General features: G+C 51.4%; 1 protein-coding gene across 2 annotated transcripts in view; it reads left to right on the plus strand.

The window, feature by feature from the left end:
* The window catches only part of Nectin2 (nectin cell adhesion molecule 2), a 32549-nt gene extending 12561 nt beyond the window's left edge, over nucleotides 1-19988 (plus strand). Inside the window, exons 3-9 of one of the 2 annotated variants that reach the window (XM_055615424.1) lie at nucleotides 2609-2905; nucleotides 5113-5230; nucleotides 5401-5549; nucleotides 14086-14239; nucleotides 16743-16806; nucleotides 16958-17044; nucleotides 18857-19988. In XM_055615424.1, coding sequence (XP_055471399.1) covers nucleotides 2609-2905; nucleotides 5113-5230; nucleotides 5401-5549; nucleotides 14086-14239; nucleotides 16743-16806; nucleotides 16958-17044; nucleotides 18857-19129 — 1142 coding nt within the window. In that variant the 3' untranslated portion in view covers nucleotides 19130-19988. Of the gene's footprint in view, nucleotides 1-2608; nucleotides 2906-5112; nucleotides 5231-5400; nucleotides 5550-10978; nucleotides 11668-14085; nucleotides 14240-16742; nucleotides 16807-16957; nucleotides 17045-18856 lie in introns of those variants that run through there. The other variant, XM_055615425.1, reaches the window with a different exon arrangement.
* Nucleotides 19989-21115: the final 1127 nt, after the last annotated feature.

The following is a 21115-nucleotide window of genomic DNA, read 5'->3' on the forward strand; positions in this document are numbered from 1 at the left end:
GCCTAGGATCCCCCAGTGAGGGGCTGGGGTGTGGCTCAGTGGTAGAGTCCCTGCCTAGAAACCCCCAGTAAGGGGCTGGGGCTCAGCAACAGAGCATGTGCCCAGCATACACAGTGTTCTAGGGTTCAATATCCTATGGGGGGAAAAATCAGGGCTGGAAATGTGGCTTGGTTGGTAGAGTGCTTTCCTGTGATTCACAAAGCCCTAGGTTCAATTCCCAGCACATGAAACTAGGAATGACAGCACATGACTGCAATCCCAACACTTGAAAGTTATAAGAAAGTCATCTTCAGGTATATAACATGAGCTGAGGCCAGCCTGAGTTATGTGAGATCCTGTCTCTGAATCAACACACATACACGCACACACGCGCAAAGCAAAGCCCTTCTCCCAAACCTGTAAAGCCTTCTGCTCCTGTGGAGTAGTTTCAACAAGAGTAAGGTCAAGAAATACTTAAAGCCAGGCATGGTGCACACACCTGTAATCCCAGGGCAGAGGCAGGCGGATCTCTGAGTTCAAGGCCAGCTGGGTCAGCATAGCTAGTTCCAGGACAGTCAGGGCTACACAGAGAAACTGTCTCAAAAGGAGAGAGAGAGAGAGACTTCAAGCCAGGCATCTGGGCATGTGCCTCTTCTCGAGCATGAGAGGCTGAAGCAGGATCATGAGTTTGGGGCCAGCCTGGGCTACACAGCCAGACCCTACTTCAATAAAAAATAAATAGAGGAAAGTTGGGATTGTTGCTCAGTACCGAGTGCTTGCCTTGGCATGCACAGTGAAACAGAAATGAAAGGGAGGGATACAGAGGAGAGATGGGGCAGGGAAGGAGGCAGGGAGAAAGCTGGGGAGTGGCTCAATGGCAGAGCCTTGCCCACCATTCACAGCCTGCTGAAAGGGAGAACGGGTGGGGGGAGGGAGGGCAGGCAACTTTTAGAACATCAATTAGGCCACGGGCACTGTGGCTAGAGCAACATCTGCCTCTGTGGAGAGGCTAGTGATGTGGAGGCCACAGAGTCCCTTTGAGGAAATTAGCCTTGCACTGGGATGAGTTCTGGGGCTGAGCACCCTAGCCAGTCTCTGCTGGCAAGAGGAGCTTCCCAGGAAGCTTTTTTTTCCAAGGAAGTTTTCTGGGAGGATAAGGTGAAAGAGCAAAAGTGATGGCCAGCTGGAGAATCCCTTTTTTGTAGAAGCACAGGAAAATAGTGATTACAGGAAAAGAAATAGGACACTTTGTTTTTCCCTTCTCGAGCTGGGGGATGGAACCCAGGGCCTCAGCGTCTGAGATAAGAGCTCTAGCAGTGAGCCCACACACAGACCTTTCCTCGGACATCCTAGTCAGGAATGTGTTCCCTCAAATCTCTAGATTGTCATCTTCCTCTTCCTCTTTCTTTGTTTCAAGACAGGGTTTCTTTGTGTTTGTGTGTGTGTTTTGTTCTATTTGTTTGATTTTTTTATTTGGTTTTGCTTGGTTTGGTTTCGGGTTTTTTTTTTTGTTTGTTTGTTTGTTTGTTTGTTTGTTTGTTTTTTAAAAGACAGGGTTTCTCTGTGTAGCCTTGGCTGTCCTGGACTCACTTTATAGACCAGGCTGGCCTCGAACTCACAGAGATCTACCTTATTCTGCCTCCCAAGCACTGGGCTCAAAGGCCTGTGTAGCCACTCTCAGCTCAAGCTATACTGTCAAACCGTATGCTTCCGCTATAGAGTTTTCAGTTTCTTCCAGGCTGTGGTGCGCTCTCTCTCTTTCTCTGCTTTTGGTTTTATTTATTCATTGTAGCAACTTTGTTGTTGTTATTGTTCTGTTTTGTTTTTTGAGACAAAAGCCTCATGTATTCCAGGAAGTTGTGTGGCTGAGGCTGACCTTGAACTTCTGATACTCTTGCCTCCACCTCCCCAGTGCTGGCATGCACCCCACCATAGCTTCCTTGTGCAGGTGTATTGGTGTTTTGCCTGCATGTGTGCCTGAGGGTGCCAGGTCTTCTGGAGTTACAGACAGTTGTGAACCGCCATGTGTGTGCTGGGAATTGAACCTGGGTCCTCTGAAAGTGTGGAGTGCTCTTAACTGCTGAGCCCTAATTCCAGCTCCTCCCCAGTTATTTTTTACTATTAAATCTGATTATGTAGATCAAGCTAGCCTCCAACTCACCATCCTCCTGCCTCACCCTTCCCAATGGCAGGATCACTCGCTTGGGCTACCAGCCTTGGCCTGTGCACCTTTCTGAAAGGGCAGAATGGGTTCTGTAAAATGTCCTGCACACACCTGGCTTGGTGGTGCACAACTTTACCCTCAACACTCAGGCAGAGAGAGGCAGGAACCTCTGTGAGTTCAAGGTCAGCCAAGGCCACACTGTGAGACCCAGTCTCACAGGCTAGGATAATGTATGCCAGACAGATCCTAAGCACTGGGTATGGGCGCCATGGGGTGGGGGCCGTGTTACTCTGACGTTAGAGGAAAGGGTTAAAGTGGCCTGCCCACAGCTAGGCCGTGGGGCTGGGCTCTCAATCCAGGAAGCAGACTCTGACTGTGGGGCCCCATCAGCCCCCACTGCTGTTCAGATGTTTGTTGAGTGACTGTAACTCATGAGTCACATGTCTCCTTTGGTCCCCTCCCTAGCCCAGCCTGAGAACCACGCAGAAGCTCAGGAGGTCACGATTGGCGCCCAGTCCGTGCCCGTTGCCCGCTGTGTCTCCACGGGGGGGCGCCCACCTGCCCGGATCTCCTGGATCTCATCCCTGGGTGGAGAGGCTAAAGACATTCAGGAGCCGGGGCCACAGCCTGGCACAGTCACTGTCATCAGCCGATACTCCTTGGTGCCCGTGGGCCGAGCAGATGGCGTCAAGGTCACGTGCAAAGTAGAACACGAGAGCTTCGAAGAGCCGATCCTGTTGCCGGTGTCCCTCTCCGTGCGCTGTGAGTGAGCAGGACGGTGGCTTTCCCTCACCCTGCTGTCCTGGCTGGCCCCTGTCTGCGTTCCTTTCCATCAGCCAAATCTGGCCTGTTGTCTGTACCAGTTTCTGAAGGCCTGGCAGGTGTGTGCCTCTGCGGTCTACACTGGGTGTCTTTTTAAGCCACAGTGGCCTGCAGCTCAGAGACCCACCTGCCCGAGGCCTCCCAGGTACTGGGATTAAGGCAGGCACCATCACATCAGGCTTACGCTGGCTTCTGTGGGTTCCCGCCTTCCTGCACCAGAATGAGAGCTAAGCTGAGAGGGCTTTCAGAGCCTGGGGGTTCACTTACTTCCAGTTTCCAGGTGTGAGATCAAACAAGAAAACAGAAAAATATCCTGGATGGTGGTGGCACACGCCTTTAATCCTAGCATTCAGGAGGCAGAGGCAGCAGATCTTTGTGAGATCAAGGCCAGCATGGTCAAGAAAGCAAGTCCAGGAGGATAGCCAGGGCTGTTACAAATTGAAATCCTGTCTTTTTTTTTTTTTTTTTTTTTAAAGGACTTGGTTTGCCTGCAGACAGCTGTCCCTGCATTGTCTTTTCTGACTTGCAGGTGATACAATATTCCCTTACGGCCTTCATCAACTATCCTGGACACTGCTGATCCTCGCGCTTTTGCCACACTTTATTCATTCATTGATTCATTTTTGAAGACAGGGTTTCATGTAGCTTGGTTTAGCCTCAAACTTCCCAGACAGCTGAGGACGACCTGCTCCTATGCAGCCCCCGACCCAAACCTGTAACCCTCGCTCTCCACACAGGGCTGCTCCCCTGCCTGAATCAACTGGATTTCATTCCTGACCTCAGAGTGTTTGTGGTTTTGAGGTACAGTCTGAGGTAGTCCAGGCTGCCCTCATGTGGTTGAGCATGACCGCTAGGAAACTCTTAACCCGGCAGACACCACTTTCCAGAGTGCTGGGATTACAGGTGTGTACTGCACCTGGCCCTGTGAGGCGCGGAGAGTGGACCTAGGGGCCTTGTGCATGCTGGGCATGGACTCGAGCCCAGCCAGCCTCAGCCCTACTGCTCACATAGCCTCCCCGGGGCTTCCGCTGACCCCTGCTCTCTGTTTCCTTTGGCTGCTAGGGGCCTTGAAGTTGCCCCAGCCGTCCCCAAATGTCCAGGGCTTCTCCAGAAACTGCGTACAGTGACAGCCCTCGGTTTTATCTAGGGACGCCTCCACGCACTCAGCACACAAAGGCTGGAATCCCCCACCCCTGGCTCATTTTTGTTTTATTTTGTTTCAAGTCAGGATCTCACTGTAGCTCTGGCTGGCCCTGAGCTTTCTACGTAGACCCAGCTGTCCTCCAACTCACAGGGACGGACGGACCTGCCTCAGCCTCCCCGGTGCTGGGATTAAAGCCGTGCATCACCGTGGATGGCAGTTTTGTTTTGCTCCTTAAAGACTTACTTTAATATCTATAATTATTTCTATGTGTCTGTGCCGGAGTGTAGGCCAGAGGCAGCAGATGCCCCTAGAGAGCTGGAGGCACGGGCGAGTCGCCCGATGTGGGTGTTGGAACCAAGCCCACTGAGAACAGTGCATACTCTTAACCATCTCTCCAGACTTTGTTTTTTTGAGACGGGGTCTCTCGCGCCTGAGGTTAATCTTGAGCGCTATGTAGCTAAAGGTGACCTTGAACTCATCCTCCTCTACCTACCTCCTCAGTGCCTGGTGACAAGCATGAGCCATGCCAGTCAAACCCAGTACTTGCAGCGTACCACCGTCAGCTCACTGTGGCAACTGACCCAGGATCCCAGTGGGGTGGTTGTGCCCTAGACTGTGTGATGAGTCCCCCTACCTCGTCTGCAGTGTCTCCTTCCAGCCATAGTCATCCTGAGACCCTCAGTGTGAGCCTGGCCACCCTGGCTTCCTGTCTGTCTACACTGGCTGCCCCAAACTGTCTGGATGTACTCTCCCATTTGCACTACTCTAGGCATGTTATGTCACACATGAAGACACATACACACAACAGGATACCTGTAGTTGCTTTCTGGTCCCTGCCTGAGCTGACATCCATGTGGCTTCCTGGGTGGGGTCTACTCTGTTTAGAGCATGTGTGGTGTGGCCTGCTAAGCCTAGTTTGTAGTGACTGATGTCATCTATGCTGCTAACTTGCCCCAAGTTCTGGATTCCACTTGTCTCTGAGTCTGTCATCCCTCTCTCTCAGACCCTCCTGAAGTTTCCATCTCTGGCTATGATGACAACTGGTACCTTGGCCGAAGTGAGGCCATGCTGACCTGTGACGTTCGAAGCAACCCAGAGCCCACAGGCTACGACTGGAGCACGTGAGTGACATGAACCCTAGATTGAGCGTGAGGGAGGAGGGCTGGGGTCTGAGGGAGGAGAGGGCCTGGCCTTCCAGGTCTGCAGAAGGAAAGCCGACAGTTGGAATGTCCGGGTAAGCCTGCTGTCCCTGGACACCTGCTATGCTGCTCACATCACCCCATACTCTTAGGACTTCGGGCGTCTTCCCATCCTCCGCAGTCGTCCAGGGTTCTCAGCTGCTCGTCCACTCTGTGGATCGGATGGTCAACACTACCTTCATCTGTACCGCCACCAATGCCGTGGGGACAGGCCGTGCTGAGCAGCTCATCCTGGTGCGAGGTAAGGAGGTCTTGGTATTTGAGTATAAAGCCCAGTGGTTTCTCCCTTCGGGGTTTGGGTCTACTTTGGGGTATCACTGATGCTGCCGTAGTTTGAGAGGGAATCAGACTTGCCTCGCTCTGCACAGATGAGCAGTTTGTCCATCTTGGTTGGCCTGCAGGTGTAGGCTCTGACCACAAGCTGTGACCAGGAAGGAGTGTTGGCAGAGGACTTAGGAAGTGGGAGCCTGTGCTGGGGTGTCATAAAAGCCAAGGCCTAAGCTGGGCATGGTGGACATCTGTAGTCCCAGCACTTATTCAGGAAACCGAGGCAGGAGGATTGCTGTGAGGCTAGCTTGTGCTACATAGCAAGACCCTGTTTCAAAGAAAGAAAGAGAAGCCCCAAAATTCAGTGAGACAAGGGAATTAGAAAGCCAGCTTGGGTCTATGGTAGAAGCAAGGTCTAAAGACAGCTGTGAAGCTTTGTCCCTGGGAGGAGGAGGACTGTCTTAGTGCACTTGGTTTTTGTAGCTATCAACATACAGACCCACACAGAGCAAGAAATAGTTTGCTCAGTCATGAGAACCACAGCCAAGGCCCACAGCTGGAGATGAACCAAGGCTGGGAATTCTCTTGAAACCTGGAAATCCAGTCCCAAATGAAGCCATATATAGTCAGAATCGCCCCCAAGAAAGAGGGAGAGACACTGGCCAGGGCCTATGACATGCCACAGGAATCAGGAAAAAGTCATTCTTGGAAACATTATTAGCCAGACATGTTGAAGACTGAGGCAAAAGAAAAACAAGAGGCTACAGGGACTACAGAGTGAGTTCTGATCTAGTGCGGGCTTCAGAACAAAACTATAATCTCACAAAATAAAACATAAGAAGAGGCTTAGGGAAATGGCTCAGTGGTAGAGCCCCTGCCTAGAATCCCCTGTGAAGGGCTGGGGGTGTGGCTCAGTGATAGAGCACTTGACTAGCATGTTGAAAACCTCGGTTCTGGCTGGGTGGTGGAGGCAGAGGCATTCAGGAGGCAGAGGCAGGTGGATCTCTGTGAATTTGAAGCCAACCTGATCTAAGGGGGAGTTCCAGGACAGCTGGGGCTACACAGAGAAACCCTGTCTAGACAACAAACAAAACAAAACAAAAAGCCCTCAGTTCTGAAACAAAAAAGAATTAGAAATACTGTTGCTGGTGCCACACAGTTTGCCTATGCAAAACGTGAATCTGAAGCAGGGACCCTACCAGGCAGGACCTGAGCCCCTCAGGAACACCAGAGATGGCTTAGACGGAAGATGAAAGCCATAGCCTGGCCCTGTGGTGCAGCTGGACACGCCCTTCTTGAGAACACACCCTTTTGCCTGGACACCCAAAGGCAAGCTGACATGCCTGTGGGAACACAGACTCACCTTGCTCATCAGCTCTGAACCCTTGGGACATGTGCTTAAAGGAAAACACTGTCAAACAGGGCCACAGTTCGCATACAGAATCATCCTTCATCACACACCGGAAGAACATGCCAGAAGCTATCTCTGTATCTAGAAACTCCGCTGCAGGGATTTTGAGTCACTCGGTCATGTGCTGAGCAATCCCTACTGAGGTCCCCTCTCTAAAGAGAGGTTTCTCTCCGCTCGGGGACCCATCGGGTGTGGATTCTGTGGGCCTCACCCAGCCACAGCTCCTTGCTGTTGCACGCAGAGACAGCACTGGGCATCACGTAGCAGAGATAGAGAACAAGTGTGTGTGTACGAGACAGGGTCTGGCTACATAGCCCAGGCTATCCCTGCCTCTGAGTGCCCCAGCCTTCACCTCCGAAGTGCTGAAGAGACTGCACTGCTGTGCCTGCCTTACGTAGTCCCAGTCTTGATTAATGAATGGTCCACTCTTCAGTCAGCTACTCCTGTACCCTAAGTGCAGGGAGAACCTTTGGAGGGCCGGAGCGATGGCTCGGTGGTTAAGTGTGCGTCTTGCTCTTGCAGAGACCCCCACACTTGGGTTTACAGCACCCATGCTGGGCGGCTAACAACGCCTGCCGCAGGGGCATGTGTACACACACGTTGAGAGAGTGTTAAAAATAAACCTTTAGGAGAGAGAAAGACGCCCTGACTCCCATAAAGCTAGCACAGACCCACTTGTTTCGGGACCCTGTTCCTGGGGAGATAAGAACAAACATCTAAGTCTGCTGTGGTGGTGCACACCTGTAATCCCAGCACTCAGGGAGGCAGAGGCAGGTGGATCACTGAGGTCGAGGCCAGCCTGGGCTACAAATCGAGTCCAGGACAGCCAGGGCTACACAGAGAAACCCTCGAGAGATGTAAAAAAAAAAAAAAAAAAAAAAGAAAAAAAGTCCACGTATCCCAAAATAGGAAGTCAGCAACAGATGAGTGTGTGGAGAACACCACAGTCCAACATGGGCCGTGAATTGTCCTGAGGGTACTTACAGGAGGACAGCCGCTTCAGCGAAGCCCACCCCAGCAGGGGTGATAGCCCACAGGGCTGGGAGCCTGGCGCGCACAGCACACCTGCAGGCAGCTCCACGGTGGAGGGTGTCCGTTCCCGCCCGCTCAGCTTACCTCTGTGTCTCCTCCAGGAGGCTCTGCATCTAAGAGCCTCGGCCCTCCTCGCCTCTTATATATGCTTAGAGGGGGGTGGAGTTGCTGGTGTCTCATCACTTTCTGGGACTTCCCGTAACCTCTGAGCCATTTATGTTCTAAGCCTAAGGCTATTCCCTGGGGGTAGAACATTTTACCTCACTTTTAACACCCTCTGCCTTGAGGTTTCCTTCCAGAATGGAGATTTTAGCTTCAGAGGAAACTGCCACATGACACCACTGAAGACAAGCCCAAAATGTCACACCAGGCACACAGAAACAGGCACACTGAGCCCCCTAGAAATCCAGTAGCTGGGCCAGGCATGTGCACACCTAAGACGCTAGCATTCAGGAACGTAGGCGGAGGCAGGAGGATCAAATAAATGTTCAAGGCCAGCACTGGCTACTTTGTGAGTCCAGAGCTAAGGCTCTCTCTCGGAAAAACCAAGCAAGCTGGGCGTGGTAGTCCAGCCCTTTAATCACAGCACCTGGGGGACAGAGGCAGGAGGATTTCTTTGAGTTGGTAGGCAGCCTGGTTTACATAGCAGGTTTCAAGTCACCATATCTTGGGGGGGTGGGGGAGAGGAAGGAAGGAAATCAGTCCCCTTGGCAGTAGTTGGAGAGGCCCAACTACTCTCACCTTCCAAGGCACTGAGTCCAAGTCCTTCGCCCAGCCACACTCTCGTAGTTCCCACACATTCACGGTCTCACGTGGCCATGGTTTTAAATTCGTAGGGCTGGAGAGATGGTTGAGAGGTTGAAAACACTGTTCTTCCTGAGGTCCTGAGTCCAGTTCCCAGCAACCACATGGTGGCTCACAACCGTCTAGACTGAGATCTGGTGCCCTCTTCTGGTACACAGGCATACAAGCAGGCAGAACACTGTATACATAATAAATAAATTCTTGACGGTGAAAACACAAGTGGACATGCGGTGCCATGTGGCAGAGCTCTGCCGAGAACTCCTGGTCCTTACCTCACAGAGACAGAGACAGGCTGCCGGGCACCGAGGCCCCTCCCTCACCTCCCGGGTGCCCCGAACTTCACTGAAGAAAACTGCAGGGACGTTCTGAGTAGCACTCGGAGAGCCCTCCTTCCTGCCTCTGTGCAGTGCTTAGAGGCAGACAAAGCATCAGCGTCTCCTTTCAGAGACTGCCCCACCCATGCACTCACCCACCCACCGAGGTAGATGCAGGTCCATATACAGAGTAAGGTCCTGTTTCTAAAGAACTTGCACGACCCCCTAAACTATGACTTTATTTGCATGTTTTTATTATCGTATTTATTTGATCTTGTATTGTGTGTTGTTTTGAGGCAGGGTCTCACTGTGGTGGGGACTCATGTACCTAGTATGTACAGGCTGGCCTTGAACTCAGAGATCTGCCTGTCTCTGCCTCCTGCATGCTGGGATCCAGAGCGCTCAATAACTGCACCCAGCATGACGCTCTATTTGCAAACATTACTCAGAACCTGGGTGTGGTAGCCCAGCCCTGCGATCTCAGCGTTTGAGAGCTGGAGAAAAAGATTAGGAAGGTGAGGCCAACTTGAGATTCATGAGATCCTCTCAAGATTCCAAAAATCCTCTCAACAAATCTCAAAAATATAACACTGTGGCTAGAAGACTAGCTTAGAGATCCGCCCCTGCCTAGAATCCCCCAGTGCGGAGCAGGGGCATGGCTCAGTAGTAAAACACCTCAGCAAGGCCAAGAATCTGGACTCCATTCCCAGTGCTGTGAAGGCAAACTGAAAGTGTTGGCAGAACACTCTAGCTTGGCCAGCACAGGGTCCACTGGTAAGCAGCTGTAATAGAATGCCGAGGACATGGGGCTGAGCAACACGGACTCCTGGCCACCCGCTGATGACACTTGTCAGGAACCAGGCACCTATTTGTGTCTCCCTTAGTGGGCTGAGGGCCGTCATAATAGCCCATGGGACTCTTGTATTGCAAAAAGGCACCCAGGTAGGTGAGGCTTTAGATCCCCTGTGCTGTTGATTTCCTTTGTACCCCCACCACTGTTGAGCAGGTGGGGAGGAAGCATGGTCAGATAGGGAGGAGGATCTGAGACCTCCCAAGCAAGGAGATCAGCAGGTGTGATCAGCACCTCCCACTACCTGCTCCCACCTCCACCTTCTGGGTCCTAGTGGGAGAGAGCAGAGGGGTTCTGCTTATATCTGCTTCTCCTGAGCACAGCCCCCCTGTGTGTGCAAGGGGCTGAGACACCACCCCTAACTCTGTTACTGGCCTCATCATCTTTTTTATTGTTTTTGAGGGAGGGGTGAAGACAGCCTCAAACATGGGATTTTACCTGAGCTTTCCCAATAGGTATGACTACAGGCCACACACACCAAAAAAAAAAAAAAAAAAGTGTTTGGTAGGTGTCGAAATATAGGGCCTTTAAGCAAACAACTGAGCCACACCCCAGCCCCTCACTGGGGGGTTCTAAGGCAGGGGCTCTACTTCTGACCATCCTCAGGCCAGCCACTCCCCCCTCCCATCTTAGAGTGTTTGAGATAAAGTCTCACTATGTGGCCCAGGCTAGTAAGGCAAAGACATGATCCTTTGCCTTATTCTCCAAGCACTAGGATGACAGTCATCACCACACATTGATGCAGTCTTCATTTTTGAGGACATGTGGAAACATAGCTAGGCAGCATCAGCTGGCAGCCTCTCCTTATACTGTGCCCATCCAGCAGTGAAGGGTCATGGATACCCCTTCTTCTTCCTTCTCCTTTCTCCAAGCTAGTCACCTAAGTTCTGGTCACTAACCTGTGTCCTGGGTCTCCCCCATACCCTCACCCCCAGATGTGTCCTCTTGACTCCCTCTCCTTCTCTTTTTCTCTCTCCTTCCTTTCTCCTCAGACACCCCCCAGGCCTCCCGAGATGTGGGTCCGCTGGTATGGGGGGCCGTGGGGGGAACATTGCTGGTGCTACTCCTGGCTGGGGGTTTCCTGGCCTTGCTCCTGCTGAGGGGGAGGAGGAGGCGGAAGAGCCCTGGAGGAGGAGGAAATGATGTCGACAGAGGATCCTACGATCCAAAGACTCAGGTGTTTGGGAACGGGGGTCCTGTCTTCTGGAGATCTTCATCCCCCGAGCCTATGAGGCCAGATGGCAGGGAGGAGGAAGATGAGGAGGAGGAAGAAGCGAAGGCAGAGGAAGGCCTCATGCTACCTGCACACGAGTCACCTAAGGATGACATGGAATCTCATCTGGATGGCTCCCTCATCTCTCGGCGGGCAGTTTATGTGTGACCCCGAGACACAGACACTGGACAAATAGGAACGCCAATTCCCACCCCCACTTCCAACCACACCAACGCCAGCCAGCAAAAGGATGGCTAGGGACCGGTTGGACTGGTTCTTCTGGGGCACACTGGAGTTGGAAGGCCACCTCCCCCCCCTTTTCTGGATGGAGGACAAGAGGAACCACACAGCAGACTCCTGTCTCCGGGGCCCATGGTGCACACTCAGGACTCCCCAGAGCTCGCTTTCGGCCCCAGACTAGCCCTGGCCCCGAAACACTCAGGAGCTAATAAATGCCTTGTCAGAAAACCTCGGGGGTGTTTGTAGTGCATCAGATCCCTCCCTGTGTCCTGGGGAACGAGGGGGTGGGGCGGGCCACTCAGTACCAAGGCTTGGAAAGAGAAGCATGGGGGCCCAGGTTGGGAGATCTCAGGCCGCCAGTGCTCCAGCCGCCCTGAAGCTGCTGGGATTTAAATGGTGCCCCTAGCTCTGGGGCTCAGAGGAGTGTGGGGAAAGCTTAAGCTCTTAGATACCGGCACAGAGGTGAGTGGCCAGCATGCTCTCAGAACTGAGCTTGCTCAGGGAGAGAACCTAGCAACCTCAATCGTGGGTCCTGATTGGGGGGGGCAGGGGTCTTTCTGGGTTGTAGAGGGTCCTAGGAACGGAGGGTGGCTTCTGTCTGTATTTGAAGACCTCAAGGCTATAGAGGCAGGGGCCAGGGGTTGGCGATACCCAGATGGCCCCACCTGGATATTTTCAAAGCAGCTTGTCAGTGGGTGCCTCTCTCCTACCCTCCTGTGGGTCTGGTCCTGTGGGAGTTATCAGCAGTTCTGATGTGTCCCTGCCCACACACTAACACACACATAGGTATGGTGTGTGTATATATATATTCACACAGACACACATAGACCACTTACATGCAGGCACGTACTCACACAGATATACCACATGTACAACACGGAAACACACCACACACATACTCTCACATACACACACTTAGATATATATGTACAACATACAGACACACGCGTTCCTTTTCCTTGTGACTCTGAGGGGCCTAGAGCATTTGCTCCTGAAGAAGGAGGTGGCCTCCTGGGACACTAGCGAGGATCAGATGACACCTCCTGTGTGGGCAGAGCAGCCAGGAGGCCTGGATACTGGTTCCTATTCAACCAGTAGTCATAGATCTCAGAGTGCAAAGCCTGTGTCCTCCATGGTGGGGACACAGAAGTGGCCCAGATCACAGACCTCTGTCCTTGCCAAACAGCAACAATGGCAGGAAGCGCTGAGTGTTTGGATGGCCACCACACGCACACACAGGAGGACACACGCTGGAGAGCGGATGCTGACCGTACCCCCTGGGCAGCTTCCGTTCCATGTGTGGGCAGCACTCGAACATCACCAGTGACACCTCTAGGGCTCTGCATCCTGTCCGATCTGAGTGTTCTTGGTGAGCCCGCCCTGTTCTCGGCCATGGAGGGCAGAGATCGCCTGGTTTCTGTCTGTGCGGCAATGCATCTCGTCAGGTCCGTCAGTTAGGAGAGGCACATAGAACAACTGAGACTGGGGAGCCTGGAGCTCTCCTGATGGGCCAGAAAACATCACAATCCCGTAATAATGAGGGGTCCTCTGGCACCACAGAGGGTTTTCCTCCTCGCTCTCTTCTCTTCAGACCAGCACCACAGTCTCCATGCTGTTCCTGTTTCTCTGGCTTTTTTGTTTTAATTACACTTTATTTACTTTGTATCCTCCCCCCCCTGTAGTTCCCTCCCTCCTCCCCTCCCAACCGTTCCTTTCCTCCCCCTTCTCCCCGCATGCCCCTTCTCTTGTTTTTTTATGTTGGTCCTCGAACACTGCAGCTGAGGTTGAACTTGAACCTCTTCTTGCAGCTTCCACCGTGTTCAGGGAGCTTGTTTTGTTTTGTTTTTGAAGCAGTCTGGCTATGTTGCTCTGAGTGGCTGGGAACTCACTATGTAGCCCAGGCTGGTGTCATACTCTCAGCAATCCTCCTGCTTCGGTTTCTTGAGTGCTGGAATTATAGGTGCCTCTAAACTGTCACAGCTGACTCTCCTTGTTCCTTAAAATACCCTGAGGCTGTCCCAGGACCTTTGCACTGGCTATTTCCTTGTCTAAAACACACCCAGAGGACTCAAGTGCCCCTTCACAGATAGCCTGACTTAGTTGGGTCTAGCATTCTATCACTTCCTTGTTCCCTTCCCCACTCTGTCATTTCCATCGTGACATTAGGTAGCATCGAATCTGCTTGTTTGCTGTTGGCCAAGACCAGCCTGAACTATAGTGAACTATAGCGCCTTGAGGGTGTAAACTTCTTGCATTTCAGGAGTTTCTTTTCCTCTACATAGATCACTGTTCCCAAATCAGGCACATAGGACAGTTGGATGAAGCAAAGCCCCTGGCCGTGGTTAGGTGGACAGGCAGGGGATATGCTCAGGCATAGAGCACTTGAGGCCTAGCATGCTTGAGGACCTGGGTTTAGTTCCCAATATAGCCAAAGGCTGGTATGATGGCACACACTAGTAATGCCTACTCTCAGAAGGCAGAGGCAACCAGAGAGTGCCAGCCAGCCTGGGGTACATAGTGAGACCCTGTCTCAGAAATAAAACAATCATTTTGAAAAGTCTGCCATGTGTGGTATCTGAGAGACAGGGCTGGAAGCAGCAGCCACAAGTTCCTCCTAATGACGCCATGCTGTCTTTGTCCTGACAGAGTCGCCCAGCACAGCAGGAGCAGGGGCCACAGGCGGCATCATCGGTGGCATCATCGCGGCCATCATTGCCACTGCAGTGGCTGCCACGGGCATCCTCATCTGCCGACAACAGCAGAAGGAGCAGAGGCTTCAGGGGGCGGACGAGGAAGAAGAGTGAGTGATAGGTTCTGAGAAGCAGTTGGGAGGAAGCATGCCAACAGTTGGGAAACACTGAGTGGGGACCGAAGGGAACATCTTCAAGGCAGTATAAGACAGAGTTATTTATGGTGGCCACAAATAACTGGCATCTTAAATGGAGTGATGAGGAAAGGTTTTTCTCTTCTTCATGAAGTATGGGTATTAGAGACTGTCTTTGAGACCTAATCGGAGCCCAGGCTCCCACGATCTTGTTGCTCTAGCTTCTCTAGAGCTTCAGATATTAAGGGATGCTAAGTGTGGGTTCCCTTAGCATCCCTCAGAAGGTAGAAGCAAGAGTATCAGAAGTTCAAGGTCATGCTCTCTCTGTTGTATAAGACTCTCAAAAAAAAAAAAAAAAAAAACAGCAGTGAAAAAAAAAAAGTTGTATAGTAGCCAGGGAAATTACTCAGTTTGCAAGAACCTGAGTTTCACCCCTAAAGCCCCTGTTGGGGGCAGGGAGGATTATCTCTGTGACTTCCTGGTCTACAGGATAGTCCAAAGAAATCCTTTTTTTTTTTTTTTTTTTAATTTTCTGTGTGTGTTTGCTTGCATGTACGTGTATACACTATATGTATGCCTGGTACCCAAGGAGGTCGTGCGTTGCCATGTGGGTTCTAGGACCAGAACCAGGGTCCTTTGAAAGAGCAGCAGTACTCTTCAGGAGCCATCTCTCCAGCCCTTTATCTATCTTTGAGATAAGATCCCAATGTTGAACAGGCTGGCCTCAAAATCGCAGTCCTGCAGCTATCTCTGCCTCCCCAGTGCTGGGACTCAAAGGCGTGACCACCACAGTGTGGCTTGTTTACTTTTCGTAAAATGAGTCTTATTGTGTGTTTGAGCCTTGGCATGGGTGTGGAGGCCAGAGGACTTGGGAAGTCTCTGGGTGTCCCCTTCCACCTTTCCATATGCTCCAGGGATTAGACTCATGTCCTCAGGTTTTTAAGGCCTTTATCTGCTGAGCCAACTTGCTTGACCTTTTTGTTGTTGTTGTTTTTAAAGGTTTATTTTCTTAGCTAAGCATGGTGGCACTTGAGGAGGCAGAGGCAGGCGGACCTCTGTGAGTTCAAGGTCAGCCTGTTCTACACAGTGAGTTCCAAGATAGCCAAGAAACCCTGTCTCAAAACAAACAAACAAACAAACAAGATTTTTTTTTTCTTGCCTAGCAATGGTGGCATACAACTTTAATCCTAGCACTTGGGAGGCAGAGGCAGGCAGATCCATCTCTGAGTTTGAGGCCAGCCTATTTTACAGAGTAAGTTCCAGGACAACCAGGGTTACACAGAGAAACCCTGTCTTGAAGAAAAATAAAAAGGAAACAAAAAGAGAGAGAGAGAGAGAGAGAGAGAGAAATGAAAGAAAAAAGGACAGAAAGACAAAGAAAATATTTTTTTTATTTCTGTGTGTTTGTCCCCATCTGTCTGTCTCTGTGCATACATACATGCACAGAGACATACATGTATGTATGTATGTATGACTGTCTCTGTGAGTTAGAGACTGTTGTTTACCCCTGATGTGGGTGCTGGGAACTGAACATGGGTCCTTTGAAAGGGCTCTTAACACTGGGCCATCTCTCCAGTCCCCTTTTAAAGATTTAGCCCAGGTTGACCTTGATTTTGTTATTTGATCTTGCTCCCTCCTACATTGTTATTGTGTGTGTGTGTGTGTGTGTGTGTGTGTGTGTGTGTGTGTGTGATAAAGCTATCTTGTTGGAGGTCAAAGGTTTTCTATTTCCACCATTTGAGTTTCTGGTTATCAGGTTGGTGGCAAGCCCCTCACCCAGTAAGGTGTATTGTTTGTGTCAATACAAGCTTAATCAAGTTTTACCCTGAGCATGTACTCACACAGGGAGAAGGACAACCTTGGGTGATGGAGCTCAGGCACCATCCACCTGGGTTCATTGTTTTGAAACAAGGACAGGCCCCACTATGTAGCACTGGTTGGCCTGGGTCTCATCATGTAGCAGGGGCCTTTAATTCAGAGGTCCTTCTTAGAGCTGGGGTTACAGGAGCATGCCACACCTGGCTGAGAGAATTCTCTGACTTCTTCCCAGAGGGTTCTGGGATACCACAACAGTGAATTGCTCAATTTGCCACCCTCACAGCACTTGGGTGGGAGCAGAAATGGTGTTGAAAACCACAGTAAAAAACAGCATTTCCTACCTACTCTGAAAGTGGCCAGACTGACAGCAAGGGCCAATGTGACCAGTCGTTTATTCCTCTGGAGAACCAGAGGCATTTCCTGTAAGAGGAGAAACTACTGTGATCCCAGCACTCAGAGAGGCAGAGGCAGGTGGATCACTGTGAGTTCCAGGCCAGCCTGGTCTACAAAGCGAGTCCAGGACAGCCTAGGCTACACAGAGAAACCCTGCCTCAAAAAACTAAATTAATAAATACGTACATAAATAGTAAAAGAGGGTGAGCTGGGGGGGGGGGGTGGCCAGAGTGCTAACCGCCCCTCCATCTGCCTTCCGCCCCTGCAGACTGGAAGGACCTCCCTCCTACAAGCCACCGACCCCCAAGGCCAAGCTGGAGGAACCAGAGATGGTGAGATGTTTCCCGGGAGCTCAAGACACCCTTTCTCCATACCGACTTTTCCTCCCTGGGGTCAAGCCTGGAGGGGCTGTTGGGCTGGCTGGGCTGGGGCTGGGAGAGGTCACAAAGAGGGATCTTGGCTTAACTTCATGTCCTGCAACAGCCTTCCCAGCTTTTCACTCTGGGGGCCTCGGAGCACAGCCCAGTGAAGACACCATACTTCGACGCTGGTGTCTCTTGTACAGACCAGGTGGGAGTTTCTGGGTAAACTGGGGTGGGTTTAGGGGGTGGGTTAAATGCCCAGAGTCAAGCCTGGGAAGAGTGGAGCGACTTAGAGCATATGAGCTGCCCAGGGACTGTGCCTATAGCAGGGATACCGCCATGGAGCCATTCCCCGAGGTCTCCTCTATGGTGGAGGCATTCCGCTAGAATCCCCTCTGTGATGGAGACATTCCCTTGGAGACCCCTCTATGGTGGATCCATCTCTTGGAGTCCTCTGTGATGGAGACATCTCCTGGTCCCCTCTATGATGGAAACATCCCCCTGATCCCCTTGATGGTCAGGAGTCAGATAAGGAGGCCCAAACAGAAAGAGTTTTCAAGACCTAATTGGCACTCAAGGTTAAACAAAGATTGAGGTCAGAGCTGGTAGATTGAGGTGGAGCATGGTAGCTCCACCCTGTGATCCCAGCACGTGGGAAACTGAGACAGGAGGATCACCATAAATTCAAATCACAGTGGGTTCAACCAACCTGGGCTACAGGGCTAGCATAAGCTGACCAGTGAGATTTTATTTCAAAATAGCCAAGGAAGGAAGCAGGATTGATGACTCAGCAGTCTGACGCTTGCTGTGTCATTGTGAGGACCAGAGTTGTATCTGAGTCACATACGAAGCAGCCCCCAGCTTTGAGGGAGCAAATAACCTCTTCCGGCCTCTGCACAAACACTAATACACACGTTTACATACAAACACGAGTATTTTCAAAAATCGAGGCAAAGAAGGCTGAAACCAAGCCTGATGTAGGATGTAAACTCGTAATCTCAGTACTTGAGAGTCGGAGGCAGAATTACCATGGTTTCGGGTCAACCTGTGCTACACAGTGAGACTTTGTGTAAAACAAGACAAAGCAAAGGAAAAAAAATGTTCTATGATCACGTACCCACTTGCCATCCCAACACTAAGGAGCTGGAGGCAGAAGGATTGGGAGTTCAAGGTCATCGTTGGCTACAGAGTAAATTTAGGAACAGCCTGAGCTACATGAAACCCTGTTCCAAACAAAGTGATGGAGGGCAGTCCCGGGTCATAATTCGGTTGGTGCTGTCTTGTCCAGCATCATAAAGCCCTGGGTTCAATCTGCAGCATTCTGAAATGGTGCTGGTCCAGACCCGGGATCCTAACACTCAAGAGGTAGAAGCAGATCTTTTCTACCAGAACAGCCAGGGCTAAACAAAGAGACCTGGTCTCAAGGGGGGGGGGGGTAGAAAAAGGCAGGAAAATTGGAAGTTCAGGTCAGCCTTGGCTACATAGTATATTCAAGGCCAATCTTACAAGTCTTCCGTACAAGAGACCTTGGTCCAAAAAAAAAAAAAAAAAAAGAGGCTGGAGAGACAACTTATTGGTTAACGACATTTGCTGTTCTTCCAGAGACCCAAGTTCATTTCCCAGCATCCATGTTAGATAGCATACAAGCTCTTTTCACTCCAGCTTTAGGGGATCCAAGGCCTTCCTCCAGCCTCTTTGGTGGTGATGCACACCTTTGATCCCAGTACTCTAGAAGCAGAGGAATTCAGAGCTCTCTGAGTTCAAGACCAGCCTGGTCTATAGAGTGAGTTTCAGAACAGCCAAGGCTACATAAATGAGACCTGTCTTTAAAAAAAAAAAAAAAAAAGGAAAGGTCAAATGGACAAAGCAGGGCAATCCAGGGAGAAAGGATGACATTGGAGTAGTAGGGTCTGATTGGCATAGGGCAAGGATGGCCAGAAATCTTGGGTTAAGGGGAAGATCTGGGGTACCATCCTGAGACTGAGGTGACTTTGACTTCCGGCTTGCTCCCAACTTCTAGGACATGCCTCGGTATCACGAGCTCCCCACCCTGGAAGAGCGGTCAGGACCCCTGTTGCTGGGGGCCACAGGCCTGGGACCTTCTCTTCTAGTGCCTACAGGACCCCCTGTTGTGGAGAGAGTTTCCCTGGGTCTCGAAGATAAGGAGGAAGATGATGAGGAGGAAGACTTCCTGGACAAAATCAACCCTATTTACGATGCCCTGTCCTACCCTAGCCCCTCTGACTCCTACCAGAGCAAAGACTTTTTTGTGTCACGGGCCATGTATGTGTGAGGCATAGGGGCTCTGACCGCCCGCCTTTCACTCTTGACCCCTCAGCTTTCCACCAGTGATCTAGAACACCCTGACTTCCAGCCAAGCCAGGGTCAGCTATCACCCATGCAATCCACCTGTGAATTCTTAGCGGCTCCACCATGACCTCCAGCCTGTGATTTCTGAGACAGACGAACCTGCATGACTGGAACCCTGGAAAGTTTATCTCCTGAGGCAGGGAGCTCAGAGGATCCTTCTGCACCACCCGTGACCCCTCACGGAGTCCTAAGACTGTGACCCTCTGACCATGCTACTTACCCAACCACCTATATCTCAACCACCCATAAAGTCCCAAAGAAGACTCTGGACCACAGACTTGTTCTCAGGCAATAGAGTCCACACAGGTCTGCAAGAATGGGATCAGGGGCTTCCCTGCTGCTCAGACCTGAGCCCTCCAGGCAGCAGGAGCTCCTGACCCCTCCCCACCCTATTCCCCAAAGGTGAAAAGGAGCTGACTCCCCAGTGTAAGGTAGGACCTCCCCATCTCCACCCACTCCTGCAGGCAGGAATCTCAGGGTTCACACCCTCTCCTCAAACCCAGCACCTCAGTTGCTGTTCTCAGAGTAGAAATCGCAGGCCCAGTGCCAGAGGGAAGAGCCTAATGCAAGTGTGCCTTGCCACCCCAGGTTTGGGGGAATCTGCTCTTGTCTTGAAGACTACTGAATCCTTTTAACGCCCATCCAGTGGGATGAGAACTACACATCCCTTTTTAGGGGATGGTGTGTGTGTGAGATGGGTTATCTGGGCATCTGGGTTGGGAGTTTGGGCGATATTATTTTGTAAGCATTTCCTACAAAATATGAGTTTATACTTTGATAAAGTCTTGTGTTTTCTGTGAGAAGTGAAGGGAGTTGGATAGGACATGAGTGAAATGAACGAGGGCCTGGAGCTTGGAGGGATCGGTGAGCTCTAAGTCGATACATAATAGACTCCCACCAGAAACGCCAGAGATGACCCAGAAATTGATGCGTAATAAGCAAAACTGCATCAACTAAAACAAACGATAGAGATGCAGGAGATCTCTAAGCTGCACACTGCTTGGAAACAGCTGCCTAATGACAGTAATAGAAACAGATAAACCAGTAATCAGCACGAGGGGCTGGGTTCAGTCAGCAGCTAATGGGCCAAGGACACTTAGGATGCTGAGGCAGAAGGATCGCCCACAATTCACGGTCAACGTGGTGTTACATGTTGGGGGGAGGGGGAAAAATAGGCCAGGGGGAAATTATTTTCAAAGAAGCCCCCAAGGCGTGGGGGCTAAACGAATGAGCCAGAGCCAAAGAGATAGGAGGAAACAAGATCCGTGGGCAGAATGGGCAATAGTCAGGAGGTAAAAGGTTGGAAAACAAGATGGGTTAATTAAAGGCCGGAAGAATGGTGAAAGTGAACAGGCAGAAATGGGCTAAACCGAGACTAGGAAACGAAGCACAATGAATGGATGAATGAATGCTGGGTAATGGGAAAGGAATGAATGGGCCAAAGATAGAAGCCACAGTGACGCGAGAGCCGACGGCACGATGGGTAAAAAAAAAGGGTGGGGGGTTCAAGGCAGCTGTTGCGTTAAGGCTGAAAGCGGGCACTACGGGTAAGTAGACGCAGGCCGGTTTTCACAGCCCTGGTTTGAAGCTCTCCCGGGGCACTGTGGGAAGGGGCAGCAGTTCCGGCTTTCCAATCGGCGACCCTGCCCCTCCACCGCGGTGCCTGTTGGGACGCGAGCGCTGACCTTGCTGCCTAGCAGCGTCTGCGGCGCAACGCACCTTTGCCCGTGTTCTTTAACCCTGGCACCTTAGCCAATGACAGAACCAACGTAATACGTCACCTGGGTCGGCTCTAGCCAATCAGAACGCGGGATGAGCCGAACTGCCAATGGTGACGCCGTTTGCTGCGGCGAGGCCCCGCCCCCCCGGGGAGGAGGGCGGGGCAATCAGCGTTAATCGTTTCCGTGCG

This window comes from Psammomys obesus, unplaced genomic scaffold (assembly GCF_907164565.1).
Source record: "Psammomys obesus unplaced genomic scaffold, mPsaObe1.curated_primary_1811, whole genome shotgun sequence".
Classification (NCBI taxonomy): domain Eukaryota; kingdom Metazoa; phylum Chordata; class Mammalia; order Rodentia; family Muridae; genus Psammomys; species Psammomys obesus.